This window comes from Stegostoma tigrinum, chromosome 24 (assembly GCF_030684315.1).
Source record: "Stegostoma tigrinum isolate sSteTig4 chromosome 24, sSteTig4.hap1, whole genome shotgun sequence".
Classification (NCBI taxonomy): domain Eukaryota; kingdom Metazoa; phylum Chordata; class Chondrichthyes; order Orectolobiformes; family Stegostomatidae; genus Stegostoma; species Stegostoma tigrinum.
Genome location: NC_081377.1, coordinates 31,113,036 through 31,125,995, shown reverse-complemented (window position 1 = coordinate 31,125,995; position 12,960 = coordinate 31,113,036). Strand labels below are relative to the sequence as shown.

Sequence of the window (12,960 nt, the reverse complement as noted above, 5' to 3'; positions counted from 1 at the left end):
AATCGACATTAAGGTTAATGGCCAATTAAGTAACTACCGATGTCAGTTGGGAATAAATACGCATCAGGTCAAAGGAAAATTTTCTGCTTCACTTAGAGTCATAGAGATTTTCAGCACAGAAGCGGACCCTTCAGCCCAACTCATCCATACCGACCAGATATCCTAAATTAATCTAGTCCCGTTTGCCAGCATTCAGCCCATATCCCTCTAAACCTTCCTGTTCATATACCCACCCAGATGCCTTTTAAATGTTGTAATTGTCCCAGCCTCCACTAATTCTTCTGGCAGCTCGCTCCATACACGCACCACCCTCAGTGTGAAAAAGTTGCCCCTTAGGTCCCTTTTAAATCTTTCCCCTCTCACCTTATAACTATGCTGTCTGGTTTTAGACTCGCCTCAGATGCACTCAGAAGTGCAAATATCTTATTGTTGAACATCTTATTCCAAAAACAACGTCTGTGACAATACGGCATTCCCTTCACTGAGGCCCTAGCTTGGGGCTTGAACTCACAATTTCGAGGTCAACAGCTACCAATGAAGCAAACTGACCCTTAAACGATTAAAACAAAACAGAGAACAATGGACACTGGAAATCTGAAACAAAAACAGAAATTGCTGGAGAATTTCTGTTTTTGCCTTAAAGGATGAATGTTTTCTGAAGGTAGAGGTTCAAAAACAGAGCAGGTGCTAATTTCCCTGAATTAGGGCCACAATGAATCCATGAACCTTACTTTTGATTCAAAATGAGAGACAGGGTAGACCATGTTGAATCTTTGGAAGTCGCACATTTCTCAAGCTTGTGACAAGGCCATCTCTGAGAGCAAAAGAACAAAATGCCATCAACACAGGCCATTTAAAATATTCTGGCGCCAGGGATCCTTTGGCTTAGAGTCAAAGGAAAAGAGTGGCAGGGTGGCTGAGCAGTTTACACTTCTGTCTCACGGTTCCAGGGACCTAGGTTTGATTCTAGTCTTGGGTGGCTATCTGTGTTGCCAGTGTCCACATGTGGGTTTCCTCTGAGTGCTCTGATGTGCAGGTTGGGTGGATCAGCAATGGCAAATTGCCTCATTGTGTCCAGGGATGTGCAGACTGGGTGGATTAGCCATGGGAATCGTGAGGGTGGCGGGTGGCAGACTGCACCTTGATGGGATGCTCTTCAGAAAGTTGGTACAGACTTGATGGGCTGTAAGGACTCTATCTGCACTGTAAGGATTTTATGAATAAATGAAAAACGGATGTTACACCATGAATTTCATGACTTCAGGCTATCCAGCGCTCTCACAGTCAATAAAGTCCATTGGAAGTGTAGTGGTTGTTATAATATAGTAAGTACAGCAGCTAATGTATGCACAGTAAGATCACACAAGGAGCCATGTAATGTTCTCCTAATGTGGGTTCTGGGATCAAAGTGTTGGGGGGGGGGGGGCGGTGGTGAACCCTGCTCTTCTCCAATCAAAGAGCTGTGGAATCTTTGACAGAGACACGTTTTAACATTTCCTGCACAAAACCAGCATGCACTAGAGTCTCTGACTCAAGAATTGGAAGTGGGGTTTGAAACCACAACTTTCTGGAGCAGAAACAGGAGGGGGCTCATTGCTGAGACAGGACACAGCGGAGAGGGCAAATAAGTACTAAGTGAATGGCAAACATCTTTCAATTGTGATAACCGAGGCTGAGTAGACTGTATGGCGTGGAGATAGATCATCATGATTCGTCCTGATTGTGTAATATGTCAGTGAAAGATCAGACACCTTGAAGTTAATGTTCACTGTCCAGGCATGGTGTGGTGGATCCCAGGGCAGCTGATCAGCCATGTTCTCACTGAATGACAGAACAGGCTCAAGTGGGTGGCGTACTCCTGCCCCTAGTTCTTATGTTCCTAGTTACTTATTTCATGCTTTTAGTTAATGCAGCCAAAACATTGCAGGAAATCAGCCAAAGGGAAATTTCTGTCCAAACCCCATATACTACTTCCACTGTTTCAAGTTATCGGAACATTTACAACATTAGAGCTGTTTGAAGCCACTGTCAAACATTTGATGATCACTAGCTTTGCTACTCAGTTGTAGTTCTAATTGGCGTCTCTTGGACATATCAGTCCTTTTCCATTCTCTGTCTCTGCTCCTCCCACGCAGAAATCCATCCTTTAGGACGTGCAGGGAGAGCTGCCGACAGTATCACTTCCTTTGTGCCTTTGCTGGTGAGAGAGGATCGAGGTCAGAACCTTTCACTCAGGGGCCTACCTTCCTTTTTGATGTTACGGCCTTTTAACCTGGTGACCCTGACGGCTCCGAAGGTCAACAAGGGAGACAGGTGCTGCCGAGACAGCAGTCAGCATTTGTAGGAAGTTGCTGCGGAGTTTTGCACAGACTCAATGGCGAGTCCTGGCTTCCAAGTGGTGGGATTTGTCACTTGCGTGCTTGGGTGGTTCATGGCCTGCGTTACTATGGTGATGCCGCAGTGGAAGATCCACAGCCTCGGCGGCAGTACGATTCTGACAGTAGAGGAGGGCTGGGAAGGGATCTGGATGAGCTGCATCAACGATAGTGGAGGTCTCCTGAGCTGCAATGTATATGATTCACTCCTGGCGCTGCCATCCGACCTCCAGACAGCTCGGGCCCTCATGTGCCTGGCCGTGGCACTGGGCATTTTAGCCATGTTGGTGTCGAGTGGGGGCTTGAAGTGCACCAAGTTTGCAAAGGGTGAGGAGAGGCTCAAAGCCTCGCTGATTGTAGCCGGAGGGACTTTATTTATCGTGGCAGGAATGTGTGTCCTCATTCCCGTCTCCTGGACTGCTGCCAAAATCGTGGCTGACTTCTATAACCCACTGGTGCCCATGTCCATGAAGACGGATCTGGGAGATGCTCTGTTCCTGGGCTGGGGCTCAGCCTGTGTCCTTGTCCTCGGGGGGAGCATCCTGTGCTGCTCATGTCCGGCAGCCAGTGAGCACAGCGAATGGTATGCGGGGAATCGTGCTCACTCTCAGCCCGCAGCCCCTGCAAACAGGTAACGGCGGAAGTCAAAATCCTCAACTCTGTCCTTTCTCACAGCTCAGCTCAAATATCCCAACACTCACCCGGCCAGCATCCCACCCGCCAACCTCCTTAAACATCAACTCATCCAAATTTCTGCTGCCTCACACCAAATCTCATTCACCCAATGCCCATACTTAACGACTTCCATATTGACTCCCACTCCTGCACCACACTGCCATTTTAACATCCTTGCTCCAAGGCCTCACCCTGTCCAGAATCAACTTGCTTCGTTAGAGATGTTGTCTAAATACAAGCTGTTGTTGTTGTTGCTGTTATGGAAGGGCCACCTGATTTGGCAGGGCATGAGCACCATGGTGGTAAGGTCACAGTTTGTTTCAAATGGAGAGCACCAAATATTTTAGAGTGAGAATTATACTGGCCAACAATATCACAGGCGTTTTCAATGACTGGGGCTGAAGTGAATCCAACTCAAGTTGAAAAAGCGCCCTTGCAATTTCAATAATGGAACAAAAATACTTCCAAGTGAGTTACAGACTGAAATTTAATTGAGAGGCTCAGTGAGTTTATTTTGAATGACCAAATCCAGGGAATGAATTTTGGCCTGGAGATGAATTGAGGAATTCAAGAAGATTGTGAACTGTAGAATAACAGATATCCAGGAATGAATTACAGACCAGAATCTAGACAAGGGATGTAGGAGTTTATGGAGAGTATCAGATATCTGGGAATGAGTTATAGAATGGAGAAAATTAGCAGCATGAATCCTGGCTGAATTTTGTTCTTTTGGCTTCTAGCCCAGGAACATCATATCTTCTTTGTAGCTCCCCTTAGAATATCCCGAGTAAGGTGAGCTACCTCTGCACAATCTAGAGGAATTAAATCTAGGACTCTCAGACTCAGTTAAGCTCAGTAAGGCAGCAGAAGTCATTGAGTCATACAGCTGTAAAGCACAGAAACAGACCCTTTGATCCAAATCGTGCACTTCAACCAGATATCCTAAATTAATCTGGTCCCATTTGCCAGCATTTGGCCCATAATCCCTCAAAGCCTTCCCATTCATATACCCATCTGGATGCCTTTTAAATGTTGTAATTGTACCAGCCTCCACCACTTCCTCTGGCAGCTCATTCCATACACACATCATCATTTGTGTGAAAAAGTGGCTCCCTAGGTCATGGGGAGTGATATTCACTGCTGTTTGTGGAGCCCAGGAACTTTGGTTGCCAATTCTGCCATTATTTATATTACATTAAGTAGCCTTCATGTTGCTTTCAGCAAAAATGAAAGAAGTCAATTACCAACATCACATCTGTGCCTGACATGTAGTTTGCTGATTATGAACTAAATATTTTAACAGAATTTTGTTGAAATTTCTGGGAAGTCATGCCATCAACATTCACAGACAGAAATAACCTCTCCATTTGGCAATGATTAGAAACACCAGTGAGTATTTATAAAGGAATGACTGTATAGTGTGACGCAAGGTCAGATGTGGCAGTTACAAATGCCGTAACTGATCTCTGTGAAATAAGCAGTCTCTTAAACCATTATTCATTAATAGAGACATCTCATGTTTCACCCAGAGAAATGTCGCGCTTGGTTGCAGGATCACCTCAGAAAGCCTGGTTTAGTAAACTACTGATGTAAGTGCTGTAGTCTGACACTGATCGTGATACTCCAATACAATACTGGGGAGTGCTGAACCTTCAAAGGTACCATCTTTCAGGGTCCTGCCTGCCCTTTCAGATGGGCTTAAAACATGTCATTGTACTACTTCAGTGAAGTTACCCTCTGTCTCCTGACCAAAGTTTATTCCTCAATTCATACCACAAAACAGCAGATTACCTGGCCATTAGCACACCGCTACATGTAGGAGCTTGCTGTGTGCAAATTAGTTGCCTTGTTTCCTACATTACAATTGTGTCTGTGCTTCAAAATTGCTTTCAAAATTACAGCAAATTAGCTGTAAAGAACTTCACAAAGCTTGTTGGTCACCTAATGTCCTATTAAGATGAAAGTCTCTCTTTTGCATTGGGCTAGATACGTATATCTGTGTGTGTTTTTTGTACCCATGATTGCATACACACATCCTAATTTGCACTCACTTTCTTCTGTAACTCCATGTTTCCTGACTTTGAGTTAAGTAAAGCCTCCATTCACAAACTCTTATCCCTCCAGGATTTCACGCCTTCCTATCTTTGTGATTTTCTCCACTACTACAACTATCCAGGAATCCAGAATGTGTCCAACTTGCAAACACCCAATTTTTGCTCATTCTGTCAATGGTCACTACGCCCTCGGCTGCCTAGCTGGATTTCACTCACAAACCCTCCCAAATGTTTTACTTCTCTCTTCCTTTAAAATGTTGCCTTAAACCTTCCCTTTTTGACCAACCTTTGGTCACTTTACCAAATATATCGTTATTTGGCGGAGAGTGAAATTGGATTAGGTAGTGCTCCTGTGAAGTGGTATGGGACATTTTGTTACATGAAAGGCGCACATGCAGCTGTGTGTACATATTTGGAAATTAGCTAGTATTTTCTATGTGAAAACAAGGTGTGGAACTGGATGAACACAGCAGGCCAAGCAGCACCTTAGGAGCAGGAAAGCTGATGTTTCGGGCCTAGACTCTTCATCAGAAATAGGAAATGGGAAGAGGGTTCTGAAATAAATTGGGAGAGAGGGGGAGGTGGATCAAAGATGGATAGGTGGAGAAAAGACAGACAAGTTAAAGAGGCGGGGATGGAGCCAGTAAAGGTGAGTGTAGGTGGGAAGGTAGGGAGAGAATAGGTCAGTCCAGGGAGGACGGACAGGTCAAGGGGCGGGATGAGGTTAGTAGGTAGGAAATGGGGGTGCGGCTTGAGGTGGAAGGAGGGGATAGGTGAGAAGAAGAACAGGTTAGGGAGGCGGGGATGAGCTGGGCTGGTTTTGGGATGAGGTAGGGGAATTTTGAAGCTTGTGAAATCCACAATGATACTATTGGGCCGTAGGGTTCCCAACGGAATATGAGTTTCTGTTCCTGCAACCTTTGGGTGGCATCATTGTGGCACTACAGGAGGCCCAGGATGGACATGTCGTCTGAGGAATGGGATGGATAGTTAAAATGGTTTGTGACTGAGATGTGCAGTTGGTTATTGTGAACTGAGTGGAGGTGTTCTGCAAAGCAGTCCCCAAGCCTCTGCTTGGTTTCCCCAATGTAGAGGAAGCCACAACGGGTACAGCGGCTGCAGTATACCACATTGGCAGATGTGCAGGTGAACATCTACTTGATGTGAAAAGTCTTCTTGGGGCCTGGGATGGGGGTGAGGGAGGAGGTGTGGGGGCAAGTGTAGCACTTCCTGCGGTTGCAGGGAAAAGTGCCGGGTGTAGTGGAGCTGGAGGGGAGTATGGAGCGGACAAGGAAGTCATGGAGAGAGTGGTCCCTCCGGAAAGCAGACAAGGATGGGGATGGAAAAATGTCTTTGGTACTGGGGTTGGATTGCAGATGGCGGAAGTGTTGGAGGATGATGTGTTGGATCTGGCAGGTTTGGTGGGGTGGTATGTGAGGACGAGGGGGATTCTTTTTTGGTTGTTATTGCGGGGACGGGGTGTGAGGGATGAGTTGCAGGAAATGCAGGAGACATGGTCGAGGGTGTTCTCGACCACTGCGGTGGGGTATTTGTGGTCCTTGAAAAACGAGGACATCTGAGATGTACAGGAGTGGAATGCCTCATCCTGGGAGCAGATACGGCAGAGACAAAGGAATTGGGAATAGGGGATGACATTTTTGCAGGAAGACAGGTGGGAAGGAAGTGTAGCTGTGGGAGTTGGTGGGCTTGAAATGGATATCGGTTTCTAGGTGGTTGCCTGAGATGGAGACAGAAAGGTCCAGGAAGGTGAGGGAGGTGTTAGAGAGAGTCCAGGTGAATTTAAGGTTGGGGTGGAAGGTGTTGGTGAAGTGGATGAACTGTTCGAGCTCCTTGTGGGAGCACGAGGCGGCGCCAATACAGTTATCAATGTAAAGGAGGAAGAGATGGGGTTTAGTGCCAGTGTAGGTACAGAAGAGGGATTGTTCCACGTAACCTACAAAGAGGCAGGCATAGCTTGGGCCCATGTTGGTGCCCATGGCCACCCCCTTTGTCTGTAGGAAATGAAAGAGAAGTTGTTGGTGGTGAGGAGGAGTTTGGCTAAGTCGGTGAGGATGTCAGTGGAGGGGGACTGGTCAGACCTGCGTGACAGGAAGAAACAGGGCCTTTAGGCCATCTGCATGGGGAATGCAGGTGTATAGAGACTGGATGCCCATTGTAAAAATGAGGTGTTCAGGACCAGGGAATTGGAATTCTGGAGGAGGTGGAGGGCGTGGGGCGGTGTCACGGACGTGGGTAGGGAGTTCCTGGAAGTTTGTTTCAATAACTTCACACGATAACACCAAGCTTTTATTTGTAAATCCCAGGATCAACATCTGAATCTGCTGTTTACCATTTCTACAATATGGACCAGGAGCAACGTTCAGAATTCCTGCAACACCGTCATCCCAGACAGCGATGAAGATTAAAGACAAGTCATCAAACTATATTAAATTGTGAAATAAAGTGCCAGTAACAAGCCAGAATTTGTTGTCCTGGTGTTCTCCTTTCCATGGCAATTAACAAAATCAGAGACACAACCACAAACACAATTCTACAGTCTCCTGCTATGACAACAAAACGCTTGAACCATCAAAATTGTACAGTTGAGAAAGATGCCATTCAGGCCATCATGTCTGCACTGTTGCAGGAGAGTAGCAACATAGAATCATAGAGCTGTACAGCACGAAAACAAGCCCTTCAGTCTAACTCATCCATGCTGACTAGATATCCTAGATAAATTTAGTCCCATTTGCCAGCATTTGACCCATATTCCCCTCAACCCTTCCTATTCATCTAACCATCCAGATGTCTTTCAGATGTTGTAATTGTACCAGCCTCCACCACTTCCTCTGGCAGTTCCATACATGCACCACCCTCTGCGTGAAAAAGTTACCCCTTAGGTCACTTTTAAATCTTTCCCCTCTCGCCTTAAACCTATGGCCTCAAGTTTTTGATTCCCCCACCATGGGGAAAAAGACCTTGCCTAATTACCCTATCCATGTCTCACATGATTTTATAAACCTCCACAAGGTCATTCTTCAGCCTCTGACACTCTAGGGATAATAGCCCCAGCCTACTCAGCCCCTCCCCATAGCTCAAACTTTCCAACCCTGCCAACATTCTCGTAAATATGTTCTCAACCCTTTCAAGTTTCACAACATTCTTCTATAGCATGGTAACCAGAGTTGCACACAGTAAGTCAAAAGTGGTCTAACCAATATCCTGTTCAGCTGTAACATGACTTCCCAACTCCTATACTTAGTGCACTATCCAATAAAGACAAGCATACCGAGTGCCATCTTCATGATCCTATCTACTTGCGGCTCCACTCTCAAGGAACTATAAACCTACACTCCAAGAACTCTTTGTTCAGCAACACTGTCCAGGGACCTTACCATTAAGTGCATGATTCCTGCCCCAATTGGCCTTTCCAAAATGCAGCATGTCACATTTATCTAAATTAAACTCCATCTTCTAGCCCATGACCCATTGGCCTATCCAATCAAGAACCTGTTGTATTCTGAGGTAACTTTCTTCACTGTCCACTACGCCTCCAATGTCATCGGCGCTGTCTTGCGCTCCCACGAGGAGCTTGAACAGTTCATCAACTTTACTGACACCTTTCACTCCAGCCTCAAATTCATTTGGACCATCTCTGATATCTCCCTCTCCTTCCTAGATGGCTCTGCTTTCATCTCTGGTGATTGGCTCCAAACTGACATCTATTTCAAGCCCACCAACTTCCACAGCTGCACCTCCTCTCACCCACTTTCCTGTAAGAATGCAATTGTCTACTCCCAATTCCTCCACCTCCGCTGCTTCTGCTCCCAAGATGGGGCACTGCACTCCTGAACATCCCAGATGCCCTCCTATTTCAAGGACCATTAATTCGTCCCTCCAGTGATCGAAAATGCCTTTAACAATATTTCTTGCATTTCCTGCACTTCTGCCCTCACTTCCCCTCCCCTCAACAAAAATAAAGACAGAACCCCCTTGTCCTCACATATCTCTGCACCAACATCCACATTCAAAGTACCATTCTCTGCCACTTCTGCCACCTACAAAGCAACTCCACAACCAAAGATATATTTCCCTCCCCACCCTTTCTGTCTTTCATAGGGACCACTCACTCTGCAGCTCCCTCGTCTGCTCCACACTCCCCACTAGACCCACCAGCTCCAGCACCTTTCCCTGCAACCGCAGAAAGTGCTGCACCTGCCCTGAGACCTCCCTCCTCACTTCCATTCAGGCCCAAAGCAAACCTTCCACATTAGACAGAGGTTCACCTGCACATCCATCAACCTGGTCTCCTGTATCCACTGTTCCCGATGTGGCCTCACCTACATCAAGAGAATAAGCATAGACTTAGAGACCGTTTTGTAGAGGATCTGTGCTCTGTACGTGACAAACGACAAAGCCTTCCAACCGTGAACCATTTCAAATCCCCCTCCCACTCTCTGGGTGACATGTCCATCCTGGGCTTCCTCCAGCATCACAATGGCACCACCCTCAAACTGGAGGAGCAGCACCTCATCTTCCGCCTTGGGAGCCTACAGCCCATGTCCAACCCTCCCTCTCACCCTTACCTCCTTGACCTGACACAACCTGTCCATCTTCTCTCCCACCTATCCACTCCTGCCAAGCCACTGCCTAATCCCCACCACTCCCTACCTGCACTTACCTATCACCATCCCACCTACCTTCCCCACCCCCACCCCTCCTCTATCTATTTATTTCCCAGCTCCCTTGTCCCTTCTCATTTCTGAAGAAGAGACCCAACCTGAAGTGTCATTTTTCCTGCTCCACTGATGCTGCCTGATCTGCTGTGTTCCTCCAGCTCCATAATGTATTATCTATAACCCTACTTCCAATGTCCACATCTAAATAATTTATATAAATGACAAAAAGCAGTGGACCCGGCACCGATCCTTGTGGCACACCACAGGTCACAGGCCTTCAGTCTGAAAAGCAATTCTCCACCAACACCCTCTATTTTCTACCATGGAGCCAAATGGCGAGCTCTCCCTCTATTCCATGTAATGTAACCTTGCTAAGCAGACTACCACAAGGAACTTTGTCACACCCCTTACTGAAGCCCATGCAGATCACGTCCACCACTCTGCCCTCATCAATCCTCTTCACTACATCTTCAAAAAACTCAATCAAGTTAGTGAAATATGATTTCCCATGGACATGTTGACTATCCCTAATCAGTCCATGCCTTTCCAAATACTTGTAAATCCTGTCCCTCAGAATTTCCTCCAACAACTTGCTCACCACTGATGACAGGCTCACCGGTCTATAGTTTCCTGGTTTTTCCTTACCACCTTTCTTAAATAGTAGCACCGAGTTAGCCAACCTCCAGTCTTCTGTCACTTCACCAGTGGCTGCAAATGAAATAAATATGTCAGCAAGGAGCTTGGCAATCACTTCCCTCACTTCCTACAGAGTTCTAGGGTACATCTGATCAGGTCCTGGGGATTTATCCACCTTCATGCCTTTTAAGCTGTCCAGCAGCTCTTCCTCTGTAATATGAACATTGTATAAGATCTCCCTACCTATTTCCCCTGTTTTATACCTTCCATATCCTTCTGTACAGCAAACGTTGATGCAAAATACTCATTTCTCCCCAGTCTCCTGCAATTCCACACATAGACAGCCCTGCTGACCTTTTACCTAGTTTACCCAGCTCCTTACTTACCCTTTTGTCCCTAAAATCCTTTTGGATTCTACTTACCGCTAGCATGCAATAGACATTCGCTTTACCTTTTTGTCCTCTTTTCAAACTCATTCAGGGCTGCCCCGTGCTAATGCCTTACAGAGTATTTGCCAGATATGGGCTGGCTTTGCATTAGATGCAGGAAGAGATATTGGATGGGGGTTGTAGCAGAACAAGGGGGCCAGCACTCTGCACGGTATCCCTGACAAGGGAGTGTTTGTTGGCTCTAGTCTAACTTAATGAAGCTGTGCAGAGTGACCTTTACTCGGGTTGATCACCAACCGGTCAAAAGTGGAAACTGTTCCATTCTTTAGAACTGAAAGATGCAAAATCTTTCAGTAGGCAAACATTTCATTTTAACAAAATTTTTACTGATCCAACCAATGGTGTTAGTGGAATATAGTATTAGATGTTTTAATGTCAGCATTTTTATAATGAATCATTTATTAGAAATTTATCAAAAGTTGGCATCAACTTAAATTTAAATTCATAGCTTTTCATTCAACCTAGGAAAATGGGAGCAGGTAGAGAGTGGGAATTCCAGGGTGGGTAATTTGCCTCCTGTTCCCACATTGCCTGTTCACCATCTGCAGGGCACAGTTCAGGAGTGTGCGGGCACGTCCTTCTCTTGCCTGTATGTGTACAGCTCAGGGGGCTTGGCACATATTATAGTTTGATATTGGACCTGGTTGGATATTGCAAAATGGCAGCTCTGCCAATTAAGTGATCAAAATTAGTGCATTTCGTAGCAGCAAGTATATGATGACAGTGAGTCTCACACTCTACTGCCCACTGGACTCTGCTGATCTGGGTTCCTGGCAGCAGCCTGAGGTGAGGCCCAATGAGTGTAGCAGAGTCCCTGATATTAAGACCATTCTGAGCACTTTCAGCAGTTTCCCAGACATTCCATTGTACAGAAAAAAATCATCCCAGGTGGCTCTAACACCACAAAATGGCTCCCCACAGGCCATCAGGGTTATGCAGGTTGAACAGTTTGTTCTTATACTAGGCCAGTAATTTTTCGCTTGTCTCCAATTGCTCATTGACACATCCAATTAACCCTTCACGATTTAACCTTGGTGGTCCAGTTAGAAGACATCATTTTTTCAGCCTACCATGACATTCAGGAAGATGGGGGAGGCGTGGGAAATACTTGATTGGTACCCTATTTATCACAATCAGTATTCATTCCCTCCACTACCAAAGCTCGTTAGCAGCAGTGTGTACAATCTACAAGATGCACGACAGAAATGCACCGAGGGCTCCTCTGACAGCATCTTCCAAACCCACAACCATTTCCATCTACAGAGACAAGGGAGCAGACGTAGGGGATTATCACCAGCTGCAAGTTCCCCTCCAAGCCACTCACAATCCTGACTTGGAAATGTATTGCCTTTCTTTCAGTGTCGCTGGGTCAGGATTCTGGAACTCGCACCCTCAGGGCATTGTGGGCCTACTTACAGGACATGGACAGCAGCGATTCAAGATGGCCCTACTTTTCAAGCGCAACTCGGGATGGGCAATAAGTGTTGTCCCAGCCAGCAATGTCCGTGGTCCACAAATGAATTCAGAAGAAAATCCCGAGGATATCTTATGCTTCTGCAGGGCCAATGTTTAAAGTTTACTAAAATCATCCATGAGGAATTCTGCCAACCCATGCCTATGATGCAATGTTATTGAAAATCAGGACTGGAATTTTATTGGCAAATGTACGTCCCACTGCCAGTACATAATGTGGGTCCTTCGCCTGCACAGGCAAAAGGTGAGACCTTGGAGGGGATTTGCTCATGGTAACAATAATAATTGGAGCTTAACAATATCGCTGACAGGTTTGTTGATGCTGAGACAGGAAGAGGGTGGGGAGATTTTGAGGTTTTGCTATGAGGGTTTTGAATACTCCAGTTGTGCCATCCTTCCTGTGAGGGCAGCCATTGTTGGGGTCCTTCTGTGCGCTACAAAGCGACCAGAAAAAAATGTTATCAGAGATAATGGGAACTGCAGATGCTGGAGAATCCAAGATAACAAAGTGTGGAGCTGGATGAACACAGCAGGCCAAGCAGCATCTCAGGAGCACAAAAGCTAATGTTTTGGGCCTAGACCCTTCATCAGAGAGGGGGATGGGGAGAGGGAACTGGAC

General features: G+C 46.2%; 1 protein-coding gene across 1 annotated transcript; it reads left to right on the top strand.

Moving 5' to 3' along the window:
• The first annotated feature begins 2,374 nt into the window (after positions 1-2,374).
• Positions 2,375-11,550, top strand: LOC125464891 (claudin-4-like). Its single transcript, XM_048557757.2, has 3 exons — positions 2,375-2,942; positions 8,583-8,804; positions 11,417-11,550. Exons 1-3 carry the CDS (start codon positions 2,375-2,377, stop codon positions 11,548-11,550), a joined length of 924 nt encoding a protein of 307 aa, XP_048413714.2.
• Positions 11,551-12,960: the final 1,410 nt, after the last annotated feature.

Coding starts and splice junctions, on each gene's coding strand:
- LOC125464891 (XM_048557757.2), top strand. CDS start 2,375: ATGGCGAGTCCTGGCTTCCAAGTGGTGGGATTTGTCACTTGCGTGCTT. Junction 2,943..8,582: donor CTGCTCATGTCCGGCAGCCA/GTGAGCACAGCG, acceptor TCCATCTTCTAG/CCCATGACCCATTGGCCTAT. Junction 8,805..11,416: donor TGGCTCTGCTTTCATCTCTG/GTGATTGGCTCC, acceptor CACCATCTGCAG/GGCACAGTTCAGGAGTGTGC.